Below are 21,388 nucleotides of genomic sequence, written 5' to 3'. Positions count from 1 at the left end.
GGCAATGGTGCTCTTCCTGTTACTGGCACTCAGCGGTAGGGATGCAGCCGCAGCACCACCCAGATTCCAGGCAGAGGGCAGGACGGCACAGCTGCTCCTCACTGTGTAGCCACCTTTCTCCCTTCTTCCGGGAAGGGCGCCTCCATTTTCACTGCAACCAGATGATTTGTGTTTCTGAAACTCGCAGTCATGAGGAAGTAGCAAACTAACATGATTGAATGCCAGCTGCGTCCTAGGTACTCTACACGATTAACACATTTACTCCTCAGGGTAGGCCCGTAAAGCAGGCAGACGTGGAAAACTGCAACCCACAGAGGCTTAGCAATCCGTGCAACCTCACACGTCTGGGACTCAAACCTGACGCCCCAGCCCACACCATCTTTTAAAGAAGGGTCAGCCATTTAAGTTTATAACTGTGACTGGCTTTTCCAGGAGGGCATTTATTCATCCCGTTGATATTTACTGAGAGCCTACTATGTGCTGGGCATTGCTAGGCCCCTGCTATCGTGGAGCACCCATTCCTGATGGCACAGGGATTTCACCTCGCAGGCCAACTCCAGGTGACAGAGCTGCCTGCAGTATCACGAGAGGATGCCGTCAGCAGGAAGGGGTGTAGTGGCTGATGACTCAGGTCTGCCATGGGTGCTGGTAGGGAGTTTCTGAGTGTATGCTGTATACTGGCCACCCAAAGTTTTAAGACCTTTTAAGACTGTTTGTACAAATAAATAACAAAGCAGAACTATAGCCTGGTCAGAGCATCAGCTGCAATCTTTATTTTGAAAAGATTAGCCATTGTAGACCTAATAACTAGACCCTGCCCTCAAGAAACTTAGGGTCTCATCGGGTGGCCTACGGTACACATGAATACAAGATGGTTATTATTAAAGAATGGAACAGGACAGTCAGAGGCAGGAGACGACGCAGGGAAGGGGACGAGTGAGAGGCTTCCTGGGAGGAGCTCAGCGGATCTGGCCCGGCCAGGTGGCGGCAGGGGAAGGCATCCCAGGGGCGGCAGCAGCACAGCCAAAGGTATGGAATCAGGACAAGTGGGCATGGTGAGGACTCCGGCCTGGCTGAGAGGTGTCTGGGGGAACAAGGCTGAAGAGGGAACAAAGGGAGCGGACCATGGAGGCCTCAAATGTCAGCCCTGAGAGTTTGGTCCTGAGCCGGAAGCAGCAGGGTGCCAAAGAGTTTAAACATGGCTATGCCCAATGAAAGGTATTTCTTTGTGGCCAGAATAAAACGTCAGGAATAGGGGTAACTATGACATTAGGAACTGGAGAGCCCCTGTATGCACGTGGGAGTTAGGGGACCTGGGCTCTACCCTGACACGTGACCACAGGCAAGCCCCTCACCCAGAAGGGCCTGCTTCCTTCTCCATCTTCTCTAAGGCCCCTTCATCCATGACTGAGTTACCTGAGGCGTGTGTGTATGGAGGGTGGGAGTGGGGGTCATTTGGTTCAACGGGGGTGTCTATTTCCTGCTTTGCTTTGGCCTAAGGTGGGTCCATCACCCCCAGTTATCTCAGCTTCAGGCCGACATGGCTCAGCGCCCAGCTGTCTCCCACACCTCAGCTTTCTGAAACAGCATGTCTCAGAGGAGGAAAGGAGGCCTTGGAGCCACCTTCTAGCTGTGTAACTTGAGAGGAATTTGCCTCCCCATGCCTCAGTTTCCCCACCTGTAGGGACAGTGTCAATCACACCTACTTCACAGGGAAGATATGAAGAGTCACAGAGATGAGGCCTCTAAAGTGCCCGGGGCAATATCTCTGTGCTCTCTGGGCAGTAAGTGCTCAATTAGTGGCAAATGTCTTTCTTGTTATTCTTCCTGTTACCTGTTTCCTGTGTGGGACGCTGGGCCGTAAGCGCTTCATAGGCAGGCAGTGTCTCCTCCCTGGGGCTGAACTCAGGATCTGACGCCCAAGGCTACTGCAACTGTGCCCAGGTGGTCACAGTGACTGTGACGTGGGCCTGCCTGGCCTGGCAAGCAGCCCTGATACCACACCCTGGTGGGTACACTGCGTCACTCCTCATGGGCCTGCCCAGCACACGGGTCCCCAGTCCCTGCCTGGGAACCAAGGGTGATAAGTACCCTTGTCTAACCAAACCAGGATCTAAACTAAATTTCTCCTCCTTTTCTGTTTGACTTTAATTTTGCATAATTATTTTGGGATATAAGTAATACATTTAAATTTTTCAAAATTTAAAAGACACCAAAAAAAGGTGTTATAAAAATAAATCCTCTCCTACCCCAGAACACAGCTTAGTCCCCTCCCACAAGGCAACCAACCTGAATTCTTTTTAAACAATTGAACTTAATTTGCTCCTCCCTTATAAAAATCATAAGCATTGAGAGCAAAAACTAACTTAAAAAAAAAAACCCACTATCACCTTGGAACACATACAAAAGTATGAACTGAAAACTTCACCCTCAATGCCACCATCCAGAGACACTCAGCATCTTAGTATATGTCTACATTCACTTTTCAAAAAATGAACGAGATCACAATCACAATATTGATTTTTCAATATCTCACTGGTATCTCAGGAACATTTCCTCATAGCTTCCTCCTTAAATGACTTTAATAGCTATGCATCTTCCACAGATAATGGGCATTTGGGATTTCTAGATTTCCCTCAATAGAAGCAACATGGTGATGGGCCTTGGGACCTCGCTGTAACAAATAACTAGAAGAGGAAATGCAGGGTCACAAGGTATGACCATTTTTGAAGACCTCAGATGACCATCAAACTGTCCTCCAATCAACTGCCTTCCACCACAGCGGGACTAGGTGTCCAATTCAAATGCCAAGTTCCTCAGGAAAAGGCAAGGAAGTCTTGGTTCATGCCCATCTCAGCAGCTGTGTGTCCCCTAACCCTGCCTCCAAATGTAGACTAAGGTCAAAGACCTCCTCTGGACCTGGTGACCTGTCTTGTTTATCCAACCATAGGGCCTTACCTGGGCCCATCCCAGTACAAGGTGAGTCAGCTGAGCAGGGGCAGGCACCTCCCTTCGCAGAGCAGGAGCCCAGCTGGGACAAGGGCCACCTTCCAGGGAGGGAAGCAGACTGTCTCAGCAGTGACTGGAGAAGGACGTGCAGCAGCACCTGGCCTGCAGGTAAGAGCTGGGCCCTGACCCCATACTGGCTGGGATTGGGATGAGTGACACCTGCTCTTGCCCTGTCTCCTTCCCTCCCTGCCCTACCCTCCTGAGATTTCCCAGGCAGTTTCCTTTCAAAGTGCTTCACTGTAGGAGTGAAGTATGAACTGGAGTTTCCTCTTGTGACCCCAGCCCTTGCCAGGTTTGAGAACTGAGTGATTTTCTTCACCCAGACATCATGAGGGCCTCCAGGTTCCTTCTGACTGCCCGTGACTGTGCTCCAGGAGGTGGGACCCACACTCCGCTCCTTGAAAGGGCAGGCCCAGCTGAAACCAGAGGCTGCAGACACGCAAAGAGCTCAAAGGCCTCTGTTACTTCTTTCTCTTGCCTGAATATGTTTCTATCAACAATCTCTCTGCTACAGCACGGAAAAACCTGCTGGGGAACTGGGCCAGTGGCTTTACCTCTCTAAGAACTGGTTTCTTCATCTGGGGACTGGAAATAGCCCGCATGATCGGAGACCTTAAAGAGACAATGGACACATGGTGCTCGTACGTGTCCTCCACACAGCAGGGTCTCAGAAAATGGGGCTAAAAGGAGCCCGCTGTGTTGGGCAGGCACTGTCCTGGCTGATTCACATACAGTGGCCCAAGCTAGTCCCAATTCCTCCAACACCACCATGTCTCACCTGGGCTGCCTGCTCCCACCCTGCCCCCTAGTCTATTCTGCAAACATCAGCTTGGGAGCCCACTACAAGGAAAGGGGGATCACTGCACTCTGCTGCTCAGAATTCTCCAGGGGCTCCCATCTCACTAGAGTAAACGCTGAAGTCCTCCCCGTGGCCTACAGGCCCTGTGGGATCTGACCCTCTCACTACTTCTCCAAACTCCTCCCGACCACTCCCCTCTGAAGAACAGACTTCAGTCTCACTGGTCAGACGCTCTCCAAACACAACAGGCACTCCCACCTCGGGGCCTTTGCAAGGGCTATGCCCTCAGTCTGGAAAGCTCTTCCCCACCCTCTCAGGCCTTTACTCAAATGCCATCCCACCCAGCAGTAAGGCTCTTCAGGACCTCCTTACGCTCTACCCTCCATCCTGCTTTGCTTTTCTCCCCAACGCTTCCCACCACGTGAGAGCATACAGTCACTGAGCCTGTATCTCCAGCTCCCGCGCCCACCCCAAGGACATTCTTTGAGGACTGATTTTTCATTCGTTCACTGCTGGCACCTAGCAGGTGCTCAGTAAATGTGTTGAATGAATAACACCTATTATTGAATGCCTATTATGTGCTAGTTATACTGTGCTAAATGCTTTCCACTCGTATATCTTTTTTTAAAAAAATCTTTTAATCCCCAGTTAACTGTGATGTATTGTTCCCCATATTATAAAGCGAGAAAAGACATTCAAAAGGGACTTGCCCCTGCTCTGTTCTCAGTCTGAACCCAGTCCTGCCTCCCTCCAAAGTCCTTGCTTCTGCCCTGCCTCCCCTGAGCCTGGGTTTAGGAGCTTCTGCATTTCTTGAGGAGGTCCACTGCCTTTCTCCAGCAGGCAGCAGAGCTCTGAGAGGAGGAGGGGGTACGTGCTGGTGGCCTAGCAACAGCCTCTTCTCTTCCAACTCACCATACCCCCGGGCTAATTTGGCCTTCCAGGAGCTATTCCTCTGACACTCTAACCCACGCTTCCCTCCCGCACACTGTCTCGTAAAAGAAGGATGAGTTGTCCACAGGAACAAGTGGGAGTCCCGCAGCTTCAGCTCTTCGGAAAGTGTTCCAAAGGAGTGTTCTCATCCTAAGTTCAAAGTTGGGGCCCAAAGACCCCTTTTCAGCCCTGCTGATCTCCAAGGACCTGGCTGCTGGTTTGTTGTGGGCAGTGTTACTGCTTGTGTCAAAAAGTACAAAGTTCAGGGATGGAAATCTGGAAAGTGCTGCAGGAGAGGAAAATTCCTCTGGGAGTGAAGGGTTACATGGATCCCTTTCCTTTCAGAGGAGCCGATTATTTGTGGGAAGTCATCAGCACAGAACTGAGCAAACTCTTCTATTGTCAGATTATAGGAATCAGGCAGCTTTTCAGTCTAACTCATTAGGACAGTGTTTTCTCTCTCTTTCTAGGCTCAGGGTTATTCTTCAAAGGGCTTTCTATTTACTGGTTGTAAACACAGGTGGGAATGGGAAGAAAGACTCTATATTTAGGCTTTCAGGCTCTGTCTTCCTTCTGGGTCTGCTTTTCCACCGCGTTCAGCAACAGTAACTGGATGCCTGCTGTGTGCCAGGCACTGTGCTCAGCACTGGGGATTCACAAATGAGCGACATTCCCTAACTAGTGAGGGAGACAGGCAAACAAATGCAGCACAGGGGAAATCCAACCCAGGAAATGCAAAAGGCTTTGCTCACAATAGGTGACTAATAAACATTTGTGGAATGAATGATGAACAGGCAAATTATGTATGAGATGCTGTGGTCTAGAGAAGGGAGGCTTGCCAATCTCCAGGGGTATGTGTGGGTGTGGGGATCTGGGGGAAGGCTTAGAATTGAAGGAGGAAGAAGAGTTCAACAGATGAACAAGGAGGGGGGAGAAGGCGTGAATGGCATTTAAGTCAGAGGGAACAGCGTGTGCAAAAAGCATGGAGGCATGAACTAGCGGGTTGGATTTCAGGACTAGCAAGCAGTTTGGAATGAAGGATATGCATGGGGAGTGTGGAAGAGTGAGGAAGTGAGATTGGAGACATTAACCAGAAGTGAGGCCACAGAAATTTGAATGCCAAGTTGAAGTTTGAGGTTTATCCTGAGGGTAAGAGCTGGGCATGGCTTCAAGAGGAGGGCAAGGCAGGAGGTGAGGATAACTCCCAGATTTCAGCCTATGGGTGGATTTGGTGGGACTGCTATGGAGGTGTGACACAGCGGGGGGAAGACAGTCCAGTCAGGCTAATCGGCAAGATGTAATAAGAATCCAGAAGGCAGCCGGACTCTCAGGCCCGGGGGGCCTCCCTATCCCTGGAATAACACTCGATTCCCATCTGCTTGGACCTCCGTCCTTGACGGCCCAGTCAGGGTCTTCTTCCTTCCTCCAGGAGGTACTCCTAGGTTGACCTAGCCTTTCTCCTGCACCCACAGACCCAACTGCCTGAGAAGTCCCTTTTAAGGGGCAGTGGGTCTGATTTCGCTGTGGGAACTGATCCGCTCGGCCAAGCCAAGTCCCCTTCCCAGGGTAGCAGGGGCCCAATCGCTTAATCACTGGGGGGTGGGGCCGAGGTGAATCTGCGCGGGGTGGGGAGGGCATTTTCAGCTCAGCACCCGGCCCGGAATGAAACCCGGGAGAGTGGAAGGGTGACGTCACAATGGGTAGGAAATGAAACCAACGGGAACGAGGGGCCTTCATTTACAGTACGAGCAACAAGCAGCCGGGATAGCGGCGCGTGTGGACTTTTGTCCTCCTTACCACCCACAGCTGCCTAAGCGCAGAATCTTATAAGTCAGGAGGGGGCGACTCAACCGCACCCCGCCCCTCCTTCGGAGGCCACGAATGGCGCTTAGAGGCCAGGGGCGTGGGAGCGAGGGGGCACTAGTTGCCTTCGAAGCTCGATTTGACCCGCGCAGCCGCCAATCGGTAAAGTGGGGGCGCGGAGCCCGACTGAGCCTTCCCATCCCTTACTCTGCTGCTTTACCTGATCTCTTTTTGTGGATGCCGGCGCCTGCCACGGGCGCCTGGGAAAGCATGAGTCCAAGTGGACTCCAGTAACCCACCTGGCTTAACAACCCACTCGGCAAAGACGCCGCCATTTTCCGCTGCGCAGCCGCAGGGAATCCTGGGAGGAGCCCTTAGCGAGGCGCATGCGCGCTAGACAGCGCCGCACGGCTTGGCGGAGTCTGCGGTGAAGGAGCGCCACACCAAAGAGGGTGTTGAAACAGGTCCCGGGTGCCCGGCACACAGTGGACACTCAAATGCTTTGAATGAATAGCTAGATGATTGAATGAGACACCAGCCATATTTGCGGGCACGGAGCCATTCCCCACTATATCGAGAACTGCCACAGGGCAGTCAGCCCTCCGTATCGCTGGGTTCCGCATCCATGGGTTCAACCCTCCGCAGATCGAAAATGTTAAAAAATAGAATAAAAAATAACAATAAACAATAAAAAACAATTCAAATAAAAGTACGATATAACAACTTTATTTAGCATTTACATTGTATGAGGTATTATAAGTAATCTATAGACGATTTAATATGGGAGGATGTGCTTAAGTTATATGCAAGTACTACGCCACTTTCTATAAGGGGCTTGAGCATCCTTGGATGTTGTTATCTGTGGTTTGGGGGCGGGGAGGTTGTCCTGGAACCAATCCTGAGGAATGACTGCACCTGTATCCTGATTGCCACAAAGGCCCAGCACTAAGTTCAGAGACAGTGGCAGTGCTGAAATAATCTCAGACAGAAAAAGGGTGCTGTGGTCCCAGCCTGGGAGTGATTTCCAGGAAACGGATCTCTGCTTCTCTGCTCTCCTAGAGAACAGCTGCCAAAAATATAACTGCTCTGCTGCTTAAATGTTAGAAAAATCAGGGCAGAGGTGGCCTCTTAACTTTCACATCTGCCATTCATTCGCAGTCCTGGTGGCAGGGCATGCTTTTGGCAGATGGTAATTGCTGAAGACTGTCCCAAGATAAAAAATCTCCCAGAGTATGTGCGCAGTGGGGAAGGCCACAGGCAAAGGAGGGTCTCTTCCCCCAGGTGGTCTAAAGGAGGTCAGAGCCAGAATCCTTTTCCCCACCGGAAATTCCTGTCTCTTGGGACGGTCATTCCTGCCCCGAAGGCCAGGCCGGGGCAAGGATCTGGAACCAAGCAGGCAATATGGATCAGCGAAGGGCCGGATGGGCAGCTTAGGAAACAGGAAAGCACCTGCAGCCCCATCTGAGTGGTCGGCTGCGACTCAGCCTGGCTGGGGGTTGCCATGCACAACTCCTGCTCTTGCCTTGCCAAATATTTTTATTTTTTTCAGTACAAGTTAGAAATAAAGAATTTGATGTTTCCGGATTTTTAAATGTTGGCACTAATTCAAACTTAAAACAAATGGAACAAGACCGTGAGAGGCAACGAAATGCATTTGGGACCTCTGGTTTTTGTTTCCATCCCAGGAAGGATACCAGGAGAAAAGTGGAGGTCCAAGCAGGATGCATTGCCTCTGGCAATATTACTGAATTAGCCTCCATGCTTGGGGTTAGAGGTTTCACAGCCAATGAGATGGCCCAATTCCTGCCCTCTTGGAACTCCCAATCTAATGAGGAAGACAGACAAGTAAAGAGGCAACTATAGGAGTGGGGGATAATCAACAGGAGGAAGGATGGAGCAGGGCTAGGTGGAGCACAAATCAAGGAAGGCTTCCTGCAGGAAGAATCCTCAGGTCCAAGGCTTAAAAATTATTAGGAGTTAGCCAGGCAAGGAGTGAGGGGTATTCCAGATAGAGGGAATAACACATGCAAAGGAGACATGAGAAAATTAGATCCATTCAATGATCTGAAAGTAGCTCACTGTGGCTGGAGCTCAAAGTGGCAGCTGGGAGAAAGACATAAGACAAGAAGTAAAGCTGGAGAGTTAGGCAGGTGTAAGAGACAATAGAGAGTGGTGGGGACTGGGGTGCCCTGAGTCTGCTGCTATTCGCCTGTTATCTCTTTTGCTGCAGTCCAGGGTTGCCAAAACTTCCTATTTTTCAGGTGTAGTGAGAAATATTAGATTATTAAATGCAGTGCCTTAAGCTTTGTATTTAGACCTCTAATCTCAATGTTTATGGTATAATGCATTGTCAAATAAAGTCTGTTTACATCTAGCCCATGGGCTACCGCTTCTAATCTCTGGAGGATCACAAAGGCCCTGAGAGCCACTTTCCGGCATGGTGATTCCGCTGGCAGTGCGGAGGCAGTGACCTATTTGGAGGACGTCGTGGCTCCTGGGGAGGGGCAGGGAGACGATGGAGGTCTGCACAACATGGGATGTGGGAAAGACAGATTCAATGACAGATTAGAGGGGAAGGTGGGGGCAGAGGCCGAGGATGATGCAGGGGTCAAGGCAGCAGGTGGGCAGTGCGGGGAGGGACTGGGGATGGATGAGGAGGTCCTCAGCACCTGTGGGTCACTCAGGGAGGTGCTGGCAGATCTGGCCCTGGGGGTGCTGGAGTCACCTCATGCCCGGCACAGCCTGCTCAGGTCCCTGTGCCACCCCCGGGCAATCCTTTATCCCGTGCCCTGCCGCATGTGGGCTCAGTGGGGTGAATAGGACACACCTTGACCCCATGGAACTGCAATCCAGCCAGGAAGACAGACAGGACAATTGATGAGTTGAGGCAGGAGGCTGGCCCAGCACTGTCCCAGGGGACAGGGCCCTGCATGAGAGGGCAGTGACCTCATTGCCAGGGAGCCAGGAGAGGCCTGTCCCTCGGGAGTGGAGAGTGACAAGCAAGTGTGGAGTGGACTGCCCCAGTAAAGGCCTGGAGGTGAGACAGAGCCAGCGGTTAGTAGGCGAGGGAGAGAATCCAGGAAGACAAACCGCCCCTCCCCCACACTTCATCTGGGAAGGAAATAAACCATTTCTCGAGAGGCAACAATTACTTGGAATTTCTCTGGGCACTTGCTCAGAGTCCCTGCTGATTCTCTGCTGGGACAGTGAGGCGCTGGCAACTGTCCATAGTGTCCCCCGCCCCACTCCCTCCGGCCTCTGGAGCAGTGCTCTGTTGGGTGTTTAAATTCTGCTACGGTTTATGTGTGTTTATGAATTTCTTTTGGTCTGACTGCATTGTGGCCAAGATCACAAGGTGACAGTGAGTTCAGCAGTGGGTGGTCGATAGCAGAGCCCAGACATCCAGAGGGGAGCAGGAGTGTGGCAGGGGGATTCTGGAGTGCCCTGCGGCCTTTGTGTTTTCATAGTAAGTCCCAACCCCCTTGTTGCTGTGGGACGGTACTGTGCAAACCCCGAACTTAGGCCTGGTATGCAGAAGGCACTCAGTACACACCGGGATCGAGGTTAGGTCTTGAGTGATCATTAGCTTGTCTGACCTTTGAAACAGGGCAGGGAAGAATGTGCCCCATGAGCCTGCCTTTCCTGGCCAGCATGTCCTGGGTGGTCCCCTGGGCCTGAGTTCTAAAGCCCAGAGTCAGTTGATGGGATGGAACTTTGCACATGGAGACCATGGGCTTAGAAACCAGACAGACTGGTTCAATTCCATCTGCCCCGTCTCTAAACTGGGGACAGTAATAGCTCCTGATGTCTTTCTCATATCGGAGAGTGCTACACTGCACACATGGGCAAGAGGCGGATGTCCGAGCCTCCTCTCAAGAAGGCGAGAGGGCGTCCTCATCCTTCCTCACCCTCTGCACTCTGCAGGGTGCTCTGAGGAACAGCCATGTCCACGCTGTACCCATCACTGGAGGACCTAAAGGTGGACCGAGCCATTCAGGTAAGCTGCCAGGCCCTGTTAGCCTGGGCTTCCCGATGGGGGACTTGGGGATTACCCGGGGGTAACTCAGGGAGGTTTGCCCTGGAAGGTGCCGGGTATTGGGGACCCTTGGGCATCTCAGGTAGGCCCAGGGCATGCAGGTCCCCAGTGCAGGGCCTGCTAGGCAGAGCAGGTGTCCAGAGGCCAAGGCCAATGGATTGACAGCAGGAATGGAAAAGATCTGCTTTGTTCCATTCTGTCCCAGGGCTTCCTCCCTCTGGGACAGGTAGGCCCCATGCTCCAGGGCAGGCTTTCAGAAGAAACCCAGTGGACATGGAGTTTAGCCTGCTCAGTCCCCAAAAGCCCCTTCCTCCCTCCATCTCACCACCCTGTGGTCCCAGTAGGTTTTGAGAAGTTAGGACTTTTCAACTGAGAACTTGCTTGGGAGATGGGCCTTGATGTTCTGCCTGTCACAGGCAGTAAACAGGCCATGACATTTGGTGGAGTATGGGCCCCCGGTGAACCTCCTCCTGGAGGGAACCACATCTGCAGAAGCCACATTTACCTGTGACCTTGAGCCTTGAGGGTTCATGGACACCCCTGGGCTCACCCCATACCCAGTGCCCACAGCCCTGGCCTCAGGGAGCCCCAGGCTCCAGGAGTTACTAGGGCCTGGCCACAGCTGACCGGCACTCCCTGCCCCTCCCCAGGCCCAGGCCCGAGCTGCACCCAGGATGCCTGCCCTGCCAGTCCCGACGGCAGCCATTGCCCCGCCGGCAGGTGAGTGAGGTGGGGTGGGCACCCCTGGCTGAGAGTGGCTGATGCCCGGCCCCTTCAAGGCAGAGGTCATCAGGGCAGCATGGTGGCACCAAAGCTGTGGGGAGCTCTGCGGCCATGGATTCAACATGGTGGGAGGAGAGGACTCAGGCTTCCAGCTGCCACCTACCTCTCACCACCTGGGTGACCTGGGCTGAGTCACCTCACCTCCCAGGGCCTTTGCCTGTGCTGCTCCCCTCTCTCCTTCACTGCCTGGTGAATTCCTATTCATCCTTCCAAACCCAGCACAGACAGGTGGGGAAGCCATGGCTTCTCTGATGCCCTCAGCAAGGCTGCCTTAAGAGTGTGATATCATCTGTGGGGCCTCTTTCTATATAAACAATTTGAGTCACCCCAAATCAGCATGTCAGCACCATTCTGGTGACCCACTCTCATGTGATCCCAGGAATGAAACACCACACCGGTCAGAGGGAGAGAGCCAGGCCCTCCCTGCTGGAACTGGGGTGGCCCAGGGTGACGGGGCTATGGGGGAAGAAGGGGGTAGCAGATAGAGCATCAGAGAGAGAAGGGGCCAGAACCCACTGGTCTTAGTCTGCTCAGGCTGTCATAAAAAAATACCATGGGCTGTGGCTTAAACAACAGCAATTTATATTCTCACAGTTCTGGAGGCTGAAAGTCCAAGATTTAGGTTCTGGCCAATTTGCTTTCTGTGAGGGCTCTCCTCCTGGCTTGCAGACGGCTGCCTTCTGGTTGAGTCCTCACATGGCCCTTCCTCAGTGTATCTGTGTGATTGAGAGAGAGAGTACACACCAACTTGCTATTGTCTCTTACAAGGATGCTGATCCTATGGGATTAGGGCCCCACACTTATGATCTCATTTAACCTTAATTATTTCCTTGGAGGCTCTATCTCCAAATACAGCCACACCGGGGACTGGGGCTTCAACATAAGAACTTTGTGGGGACACAAACATTCAGACCGTAATATCCCCCAGACAGCATTGCTGGTCCTGGCAGTTCCCATGCGCCAGAAGGAAAGCAGAGGTTTCTGGGAAGGTGCGCCCAGGTACAGGGCTGAGACAGGGCCTGCTTGCCTGGCAGTGCTGGCCCTGAGGATACAGCCGCGTCTTTTCTGGCCATTTCCAAGTGCTGGTCTCTCACCTGCCACTGTGGGTGGGCTTTATGCACATTTCACCCTCACTATATCCCTTCGAGGGGGACACTGGGAAATCTGGCTTGGTGAAGGCGGTAACTCCCTGCCCAACATGCTACCACACGAGGCTGTGTAGGGCAACCAGGATGTTCACAGCCCCTGGAATTGCTCGTGGCAGTCTTGATTGTGGTCCTGTGGTAGCAAACGTGAACTCAGGCCCAGCTCCTCCCCTCCTCACCGTGCAGGGGCTGCCCGTGGTCAGAGGCCTGCCTCCTGTGCTGGAGGAGCCTTCCTGGACCCAGCGCGGGCTCCGCACTTTGTGTCGAATGTCTGGTTGGTGCCACGTGAAGTCGGTGGAGTTGAATATCAAAGTGGCGCATGAGGGACTCGGTGTCCCATGCCACTCCTGGACAAAGGCAGACCCCTCGCACCTTGGGTCTTCTAAGGCGTATTCCTGGGTATATGCTGTGTTCTTGGAAGTGAGCAGCCACCCAGGAGCCAGGCAGGTTTGGTGAGACACATGCCCTTGAGTGACACCTTTCTTCTTCCTTCCTTCCTTCCCATCAGTTTTGTACCCAAACCTGGCGGAACTGGAAAGTTATATGGGTCTTTCGCTCTCCAGCCAAGAAGTCCAGCAGAGCCTGTCTCAGATTCCAGCAGCTGGCAGTGTAGGTATTCATCTCTCGCCTACTGCAGGTGCAGAATGTCCCAACCCTCCTTCCTTCTTGGTCTTGCCATTGAGCAGCCTCCCTCTCTCTGCGTGTATGAATCTCCTCTTTCCCCAGCATTTCTGTGGCTCTGTTTCTTGATGGTACTTTTCATTTTGAGCCTTCCTGAAAAGCACTGCGGGGTTTCGTGGTTTCATGTCTTCCCACAGGCCTTGGGGCTGGAGGGCCGGGGCCTGCCTTTTGACCTCTGGCCTGAGCCTACTGGATGAGGGGGAAGGACATGAAAGCCAGCCTGAGCCCGGGGGCATCTAGTGCAGGGCTGCCTCGGACAGGCAGAGCCGAGAGGGCAGGAGCTTGTCACCCAGCTCTGGTCTCCAGATTGAACAATAAGGCTCGATTCCTGCTTTCCATGGCTTTGGGGAACGAAATAAACTGTAACAGAAATACTTACCCCAAATCTTACTAAGGCCAGTTGACGGAAGTGACGACAGAGAGCTGCCACGGCCACATACAAAGCCACTGCCAAATGAGGATCTGACGGGACCCAGTGGACAAGGATGAGGCCATGTGGGGCCCCGAGAAGAACTGGTGACACTCTGGGTGTTTCTCCACAATGACCCCTTCGATGGTCATGCTGTGAGATACAAACACGAAGCAAAGAAGGTCACACTGTAGCCAGCTCGACTTTAATCATTTTTTGTTCCAATAATTAGGACACAAATGCATTCAACCTAAATTTTGATGCAAATATATAAGATGGGAAATGCATTTTTATAATTTAAAAACTTTTTCATGGCTTTTAACTTTTTGTTTTTAAATAATAATAACAGGAAGTTGCAAAGAGAGTGCAGAGAAGTCCCTTGTACCCTTCAGTTTCCTCAATCATTACATTTTACATAACTATAGTAGTACAGTCTCAAGGCCAGGAGTTTTATACTGGTACAATGTGTGTCTGTAGTTCTATGTCATTTTATCAAGTGTGTAGATTCATGTCACCACAAAGATCTCCCTCCACTGCCCTTTGTAGTCATGCCCACCCCTGGCAACCATCTCTATAACATTGTCATTGCAGATTGTTTTGTAAGTGAAATCATATGGTATGTGACCTTTTGACGTTGGCTTTTCTCGGTCAGCGTAATCCAGGTTGTCCTGTGTCTCAAGTTTGTTCCTTTTCATTGCTGAGTGGTATTCCACATGTGGGCGTACCAGCGTTTGTTTAACCTGTTGAGGGACATCTCCGTTGTTTCCAGTTTTGGCTGTTATAAACAAGCTGTTAGTGTATAGGTTTTTGTATGGACATAAGTTTTCATTTCTCTGGGATAAATGCCTGAAGTGCAATTACTAGGTCATACAAGTCTATGCCAAACTATTTTCTAGAGTGGCTGTACCACGTTACTTTCCTTCCAGCAATGCGTGAGTGCTCCAGTTTCTTCACATCCTCACCGGCATTTGGTGTTATCACTATTTTTAATTTTAGCCGTTATGAGAGGTGTATAGTGAGGGCTCATCGTGGTTTAACTTGCATTTCCCTAATGGCTAGTGATGTGGAACATCCTTTCATGAGTATATTTACCATCTGTATATTCATTCTTTTTGGTAAATATTTCTTCATATCTTTTTTTCCATTTTCTAATCAGATTGTTTGTTGGGTTTTTTTGTTTTTTTAAAGGCAAGTTTTGGGAGTTCTTTATATATTCTGAAGTCCTTTGTTGGATGTTTGCAAATATTTTCTCCCAGTCCATAGCTTATCTTTTCATCCTTTAACAGGGTCTTTTGCAGACCAAAAGTTTCTTATTTTGATGAGGTCCAATTTATTGATATTTTTTCTTTTGTGGGTCGTACTTTGGAAAGAAATTGTTAGCAAGCCCTAGGTCCTGAAGATTTTCTGCTTTGTGTTCTTCTAAAATTGCTATTGTTGTATGTCTCACATTAAAATATATGATTGAATTTGAGTTAATTTTTGTAGAAGTTTTGAAGTTTAGGTCAAGGTTCATATTTTGGCCCATGGTTATTCAATTGCTCCAGCACCATTTGTTGAAAAGACTCTTGCACCTCTGTGAAAAAGCAGTTGGTCCTACTTGCTTGAGGCTATTTCTGGATTTCTGGATTTTGTTCCACTGATCTTTGTGTCTCTCCCTCTGCCAATACCACACTGGCCTGATTACTATAGCTATATGTGTCTTGAAATTCGGTAGAGTGAGTCCTCTCACTTTATGCTTCTTGTCAGAATTATTTTAGCTATTCTAATTCCTTTGCCTTTTCCTATAAAGTTATAATTAACCTTACCTGCACCTACAAAGCATCTTTTGGAGATTTTAATAGAAATTGTGTTTTAGCTACATATCAATTTCGGACAATTTACTAGTTCTTTCAATCCATGAATACAGAAGAGCTTCCATTTATTTAGCTCTTCTTTGATATCTTTTATCAGTATTTTTTCATTTTCAGCATACGGTTTCTGTACGTGTTTTGTCAGAGTTACATCTAAGTATTTTCTTTTTTTGAGTAATTATAAATAGTATTGTATTTAAATTTCAGTTTTCCACGTGTTCATTGTTAATATATAGAAATACAATTGATTCAGCATGTTGATCTTGTTTCCTATGACCTTATTGAACTCATTTATTAGATCTAGGAATTTATTTGTGGATTTCTTGAGATTTTTCTAGTAGATCGTCATGTCGTCTGTAAATAGGGACAGTTTTATGTCTTCTTTTCTGATTTGTATGCCTTTTTTCCCTTTTCTTGCCTTATTGCGCTGGCTAGATCTTCCAGTACTGTTAATAGTAGTGGTGAGAGTGGACATCCTTGCCTGTTCTGCATCTTAGGGAGAAGCATTCATTAATTTTTATGGCTTAAATTTTTTTCAAGACAAAAATCAAATCGAGCCCTTTCATCCCCCACTACTCACTGTGATTTTTTTTTTTCTATTTTATGTGGATTTTAAAAGGGTCTTTTCCTGTTATCAAAATGGGGGCTTCCTTCCTGAATCCCAAACCTCCTCCCCATTTCCCTGGCTGTTTTGGGGCATGGACTTTGCGCCCCCTAGTGGCTTCATGGAGCTACGTCCCGTCTCGGCCCCTGCGTAGATGTGTGTGGTCTGGGGACCCGGTTGGCTGAGTCGGGACCGGGCGGTCCTCCTTTCCCTATCCATTCCCCGACCCCAGTGATCCCTGAGGCACGAGGTCCCAGGAGCCGGGCTGACCCCTGCTCCCCTGGCGTTTGCAGACGGCGGTGTCTGGCCCTTGTCCGGGTCAGGTGGTGGCACCGGTGTCCGGGAACAGCCTGGGCGTGCGGCGTGCGGAGATCAAGCCCGGGGTGCGCGAGATCCACCTGTGCAAGGACGAGCGTGGCAAGACTGGGCTGCGACTGCGGGCCATCGACAAGGTGGGCGGGGCCCGGCGGGAAGAGGAGCGCCCCCTGCACTTGCTGCCCCGCCAGGCCGCAGCCACCCACCAGCCTGAGAGGGGACCGTGCTGGGCGGGGTGGGAGCCCTTCCCCTGCATGGAGTCAGACCTCCGCATTCTCCCAAGTAGGGAAGGTGCAGAGCAGGCACCCGCGCCCCAAGGCAGGCTTTCCCTCTCAATCCCTCCTTCTCCAAGCCCCAGGGCTGGTGCTGGGCTGCAGCACGGACCCTCTGCCGGTTGGTCTGCCTTCGTGGGCTCCTGTCTCTCGGAGCTGCCCTTCCCCTCCTGCCCCCAACCTGCCCCTCACCTGACTGGATCTGGTTCCTAGGAAGAGCCCAGAAGCCAGATGCTTTTTCGAGCGGTGGTACAGTAGAGTGGTTGTAGTGCAGCCTCTGGCCAGGGCTGAACCTTGACTCACCTCCTTGCTAGCTGTGTGTCCTAGAAACCAGGGGGACCATGGCACCTGCCGTGCAGAGCTGCAGTCCTAGCACCCTGTAGGCTCCCAGAGTATCAGGGGAAAACGAGCTCAGAGGAGGGACCTGGGCTCAGGGTGGGCAAGGATGCTGACTCTGGGGCCCGGCCCCTCCCCAGGGACTCTTTGTGCAGCTGGTCCAGGCCAACACCCCTGCATCCCTCGTGGGGCTGCGCTTTGGGGACCAGATCCTGCAGATTGATGGGCGTGACTGTGCCGGGTGGAGCACGGACAAAGCCCATCGGGCCGTGAAAAGGGCATCGGCTGAGAAGATTGTCATGGTTGTTCGGGACAGGTAAGTACAAGACCCGAGGAGCCCCTCTGTCCGACCCCAGCCATGTCCTCAGGCTAGCTCACTGTCCCTGTCTGCCAGGCCATTCCAGCGGACTGTCACCATGCACAAGGACAGCTCGGGCCACGTTGGCTTTACCATCAAGAAGGGGAAGGTTGTCTCTGTGGTCAAAGGCAGTTCTGCAGCCCGCAACGGGCTCCTCACCAACCACTACGTGTGCGAGGTGAACGGGCAGAACGTCATCGGGCTGAAGGTAGGTGGGGTGCACCAGGGCCTGGGGGCACTGCTGGGTGCTGGTGGGCAGGCTCAGGTCTGGGGGCAGCTGCAGACCCTGCCCAAGAGTCAGCTTCCTCATCCTAAAGTTGCCATGAGGGTTCAGTAAGAGTACTCCTAGAGCTCTGAGCACCATGTTGGGCACACAGTAAGTGCTCAATACATATTAGCTATTGCTCCTCACACACGGAGGCCAGAGGTGTGACAGAATGAGGGGTGTGACGATGTGTTGAGGACACGAGCACCCATGGCTTCTGGCCATACGGACTCCTCCTTATTCCGTGTGGCACTTCTGTTTGCATATTGGATCAAGTTCAGCAATAGGAATGTTTTAGAAAATCGTCATTCAGAAATCCAGTTCTGACCTTTATTCATTTTTCAAGGCGGCATGTGTGGTGCGTTTTATCTTTAACCAGCAAGAAGAAGCAAGTAGTCTAGGATCGGTGGACATGGAATGAGGGCTTGATATCTTCAGAGAATTGGTCCCAGAACAAGTGAAAGTGGCTTTATCCTGACTTGATGCCACTTGGGCCAAGAGTAGTTCTCGATCCCGGCTGTGATGTAGAGTGAGAGGCCCTTCCTCCTGCAACCAGAGCTCCGGAGCTCATGTGGCAGGGCCCCCAGCAGACGTGGGCTGCGCGTGGCAGAGGGTCTTTCACGCCAGCTCTCTGCTCCCACAAGGGCCATCACTGTGCCATTCCCGCCACGTGTCTGCTTCCTTGTGCTTGACAACCCCCAACCTTCCTGGGAGGCTTGTTCTGGTGGCTCGTGACCGTCGTGATCAGGAAGTTCTTCTAATATTTGCCTAAGGTCCCTCCTGCTGCATCCTTTCCCCTTCCTCGGGGATCAGACATGACAATCCAAAGGAAACCCATTGCACTTAAAAGCTGAGGACAGTAATACCGATTCTGAGTGGCTGGAGCTTTCGGAGATGAACGAGCTCGCTCCTTCCAAAGCATTACAGTGCTCTGATCTCAACTACTCTGAAGAACAGTCAATCTAAGATCTGATTCTCTCATCTTCACTGATGGCCCAAAGCGTCACTGTGAACTTGTCAGTGACTCTACAGAACCATGGGGTTGTGAAGCTTTTAGGGACTGGGTTTGTCCTTTTGCTACATGGCTCCAGACAGCTATGCTTCCTGAGCTCATTTATCTTTTCGGAGTTTATTTATTTCCACCTGTGGCCATCACTAGTCCTATCTAGCACATCTTCTCCCGTTTATTCTGGATCAATTAAGAAAACGCATAATCAGGTTATATGTATGTGTAAAGTAAAAGTCACTAGGGTCTGAGTAAGGGCCAGAGGCTCTTCTATGGCCATAGCTTGAGCGTTTGGACCATCCAGAGACTTTTAGTTTCATGTTCTCTCCATGATCTAAGTGATACCTGCAGGATTTTCTCTTTTTACCAGTCAACCAGTTACAAGAGGAAGAGGACCCCTGTGGCCCTGGCTCAGGCTGGCAGCCAGCAGGAGCCAGAGGGGGAGGGTGTGCCTATCTCCCACCGGATGGTTACTCTCTGTGCTTTGGGGCCAGGGAGATGGGATAGAAAACATGGGCTTGGTGAGTCTCTGGGAGCCCTTGCTTCCCAGGAGAATCACGTTTGTGAGCCCGTTACGTGTCGGGCCCACACAGCTGGCCTTCAAGGTGAGGGTGGGGAGTGGCACTCATTTGACCAAGGAGATCCTCACGTGGCAGGTGCATGTTCTTGCTCAGGCACAATGCACCTGGATATTGCCTGGGCCCTCCCCTGACAGGCAGTTCTGCCCCTGTGGTCAGGTGTCAGTGGTGTCCTCCAGCAGTGGCCACACTGCAGAGTTGCCCCTGGCCCTTGGTCCCCAGTCCCCAGAGTGATCACTCACTCGCTTCTCCTCCAGGATAAAGAGATCACGGAGATTCTGGCCACAGCCGGGAATGTCATCACCCTGACCGTTATCCCCGCTGTGATCTACGAGCACATGGTCAAAAGGTAAGGCTGCACCCCTCCTCTGCCTTCCCTCTCACCGCTCAACCCCCTGGGGCTCCCCTGGGCTCAGCCACTCCGCTGCCTCCCACAGGGCACAGGCCCAGCCTTCCTCGTCCTCCCCTCCTCTCCCTCCCTCCAAGGGGGTTGGTGGCTTCAGGTGATTTGAAAGTTTTAGGACTGGGAGTGAAGGTCCACATGGGATGCACAGGCTTGGGGCAGGGGAAGGGGCTTGCACAGAGAAGGAGCTGGAAGTTTTGGCCACTGTTGTTGTTGCTTATATCCAGGTTGTCCCCGACCCTGCTCCACCACACCATGGACCACTCCATCCCAGATGTCTGAAGCCACAGGAGGACAGCACGGGCCCGCCCACCCTCCCGCAGGAAAGGGCTGCCGGCCTGCTGCCTGGGGTCGGGCTGTCTCCAGGGGGCGTATTCCAGGTGGGTGGACATCGGATGGCGAGGTCTGTCATTTATACACACAGGTCTCCTGGGAGCCTCAGTTCCCTAGCCGGGCTGAGGCTCAGGCAGGGCCCACAGGCAGCCGATTCTTTGTGCTGGTTTAAATGCTGGGCACGTAGGCAGGCCGGCTAAACACTTCTTAAAGTTGCGACTGGGTCCCTTTCAAGAATTTGCCTGTAGCAGGAAAACATTACACATTTTCAGAGAATAGAACTACATTCTGAGAACTTTTCCTTTGTCTTCACTTGCCCTTTGTCACAGACTGTACAAAGTTATAACCCTTTACTGTCTTTTGAATAAAGATTTGATTTTAAACAAAACCCCTTCCACAAAGGAATTGAAAACTCTGGAATCCTTGGTCTTACGACACGCCAGGGCTGGTTTTCTTTTAAACAGTGGTGAGACCAAGGCCTTTTTTACAGATCACCTCTGAGAGCCATGATGTAGCTCTGCCTCCGTCCCATGCCGCCTGACAGTCTGGCGCGGGGATGACAGCATGGGACCGTGGGGCAGTGGCACTGGTGGGGGGGCCCTGGCTTTAGGCCACCCTGCTGCATGATTGCAGCTGCTTCTGCTTCTGCAAAGTGGGCGTTGAGAACCCACTTCCGGGGGTGTTGGGGAGGATGAAATACGATGTACTTACAGGGCCCAGTGGGTTCTGACACCCAGGGGGTCGGAGGGTGGTTCCAGACCCTGTGCCTGACCCTCGGAGGGCAGTGGAACCCCAGCAGAGCCCGGCAGGCTGAGTCAGCGTGCACCACCCCGCCTGCCTCTGCACTGGAGAAGATCACTGCCCCCCTGGCTTTTCCCTGCGGGTGTCATGACCCCTGTGCTGGGGGAGGACAGTGTGAGCCCCTCATCACCCCCCTTAGAAAAACCACACAGTATAAAGAAAACAAGCGAGGGTCTCTGTGTGTTTTCATGCTTTAATTCAGAGCTGACTGCTGCAGGTACAACTCTGTCTGAACAAAAGGACAAAGGAGACAAGAGTCAAGACCCCTCCCAACCTCCCCGTTTCCCACACCCCCTGAATTCCCTGTCAAGGGGATGGCCTAATATGTGAGTGAACTGTGACCTGTTTCATTGTCCCCCAGGTCAGAGAGGGGCTGTGAGTTGACTGGGCAGAGGCCCCAGACCTTGTGGTTTGCCCCACCCCTCCCCAAAGTGCTGTCAGATACCCCTGTGCTAGTGGCAATTGGGAAGGGTATTTCAGTGAAAAGCTGAGTTATCCCCTTGGGAGATATTTGTAATAAACTCCGCTCAAGGCCAGCTCTCTGTGCAGAAGTCTGGGCCCAGACTCTCAATTCCTGCCTGAGCCTGGACCAGAGGGGCAGCAGGGCCGCTCTGACCCGAGCCCTGGAACTAAAGAGAGGCCGCGCTTCTGGTCACTGGGCTCCGTCCAAGA

General features: G+C 51.8%; 1 protein-coding gene across 1 annotated transcript; it reads left to right on the top strand.

Moving 5' to 3' along the window:
- Positions 1-3,059: 3,059 nt before the first annotated feature.
- Positions 3,060-20,127, top strand: SDCBP2 (syndecan binding protein (syntenin) 2). Its single transcript, XM_012637655.1, has 9 exons — positions 3,060-3,117; positions 10,466-10,538; positions 11,228-11,297; positions 13,014-13,114; positions 16,343-16,501; positions 17,113-17,288; positions 17,367-17,538; positions 19,437-19,528; positions 19,810-20,127. Exons 2-9 carry the CDS (start codon positions 10,485-10,487, stop codon positions 19,862-19,864), a joined length of 879 nt encoding a protein of 292 aa, XP_012493109.1. The 5' UTR covers positions 3,060-3,117; positions 10,466-10,484; the 3' UTR covers positions 19,865-20,127.
- Positions 20,128-21,388: the final 1,261 nt, after the last annotated feature.

This window comes from Propithecus coquereli, unplaced genomic scaffold (genome assembly GCF_000956105.1).
Source record: "Propithecus coquereli isolate 6110/MARCELLA unplaced genomic scaffold, Pcoq_1.0 Scaffold122, whole genome shotgun sequence".
Lineage (NCBI taxonomy): Eukaryota > Metazoa > Chordata > Mammalia > Primates > Indriidae > Propithecus > Propithecus coquereli.
The sequence above is the reverse complement of the archived record's forward strand: the minus strand, read 5'-3'. Positions and strand labels throughout refer to the sequence as shown.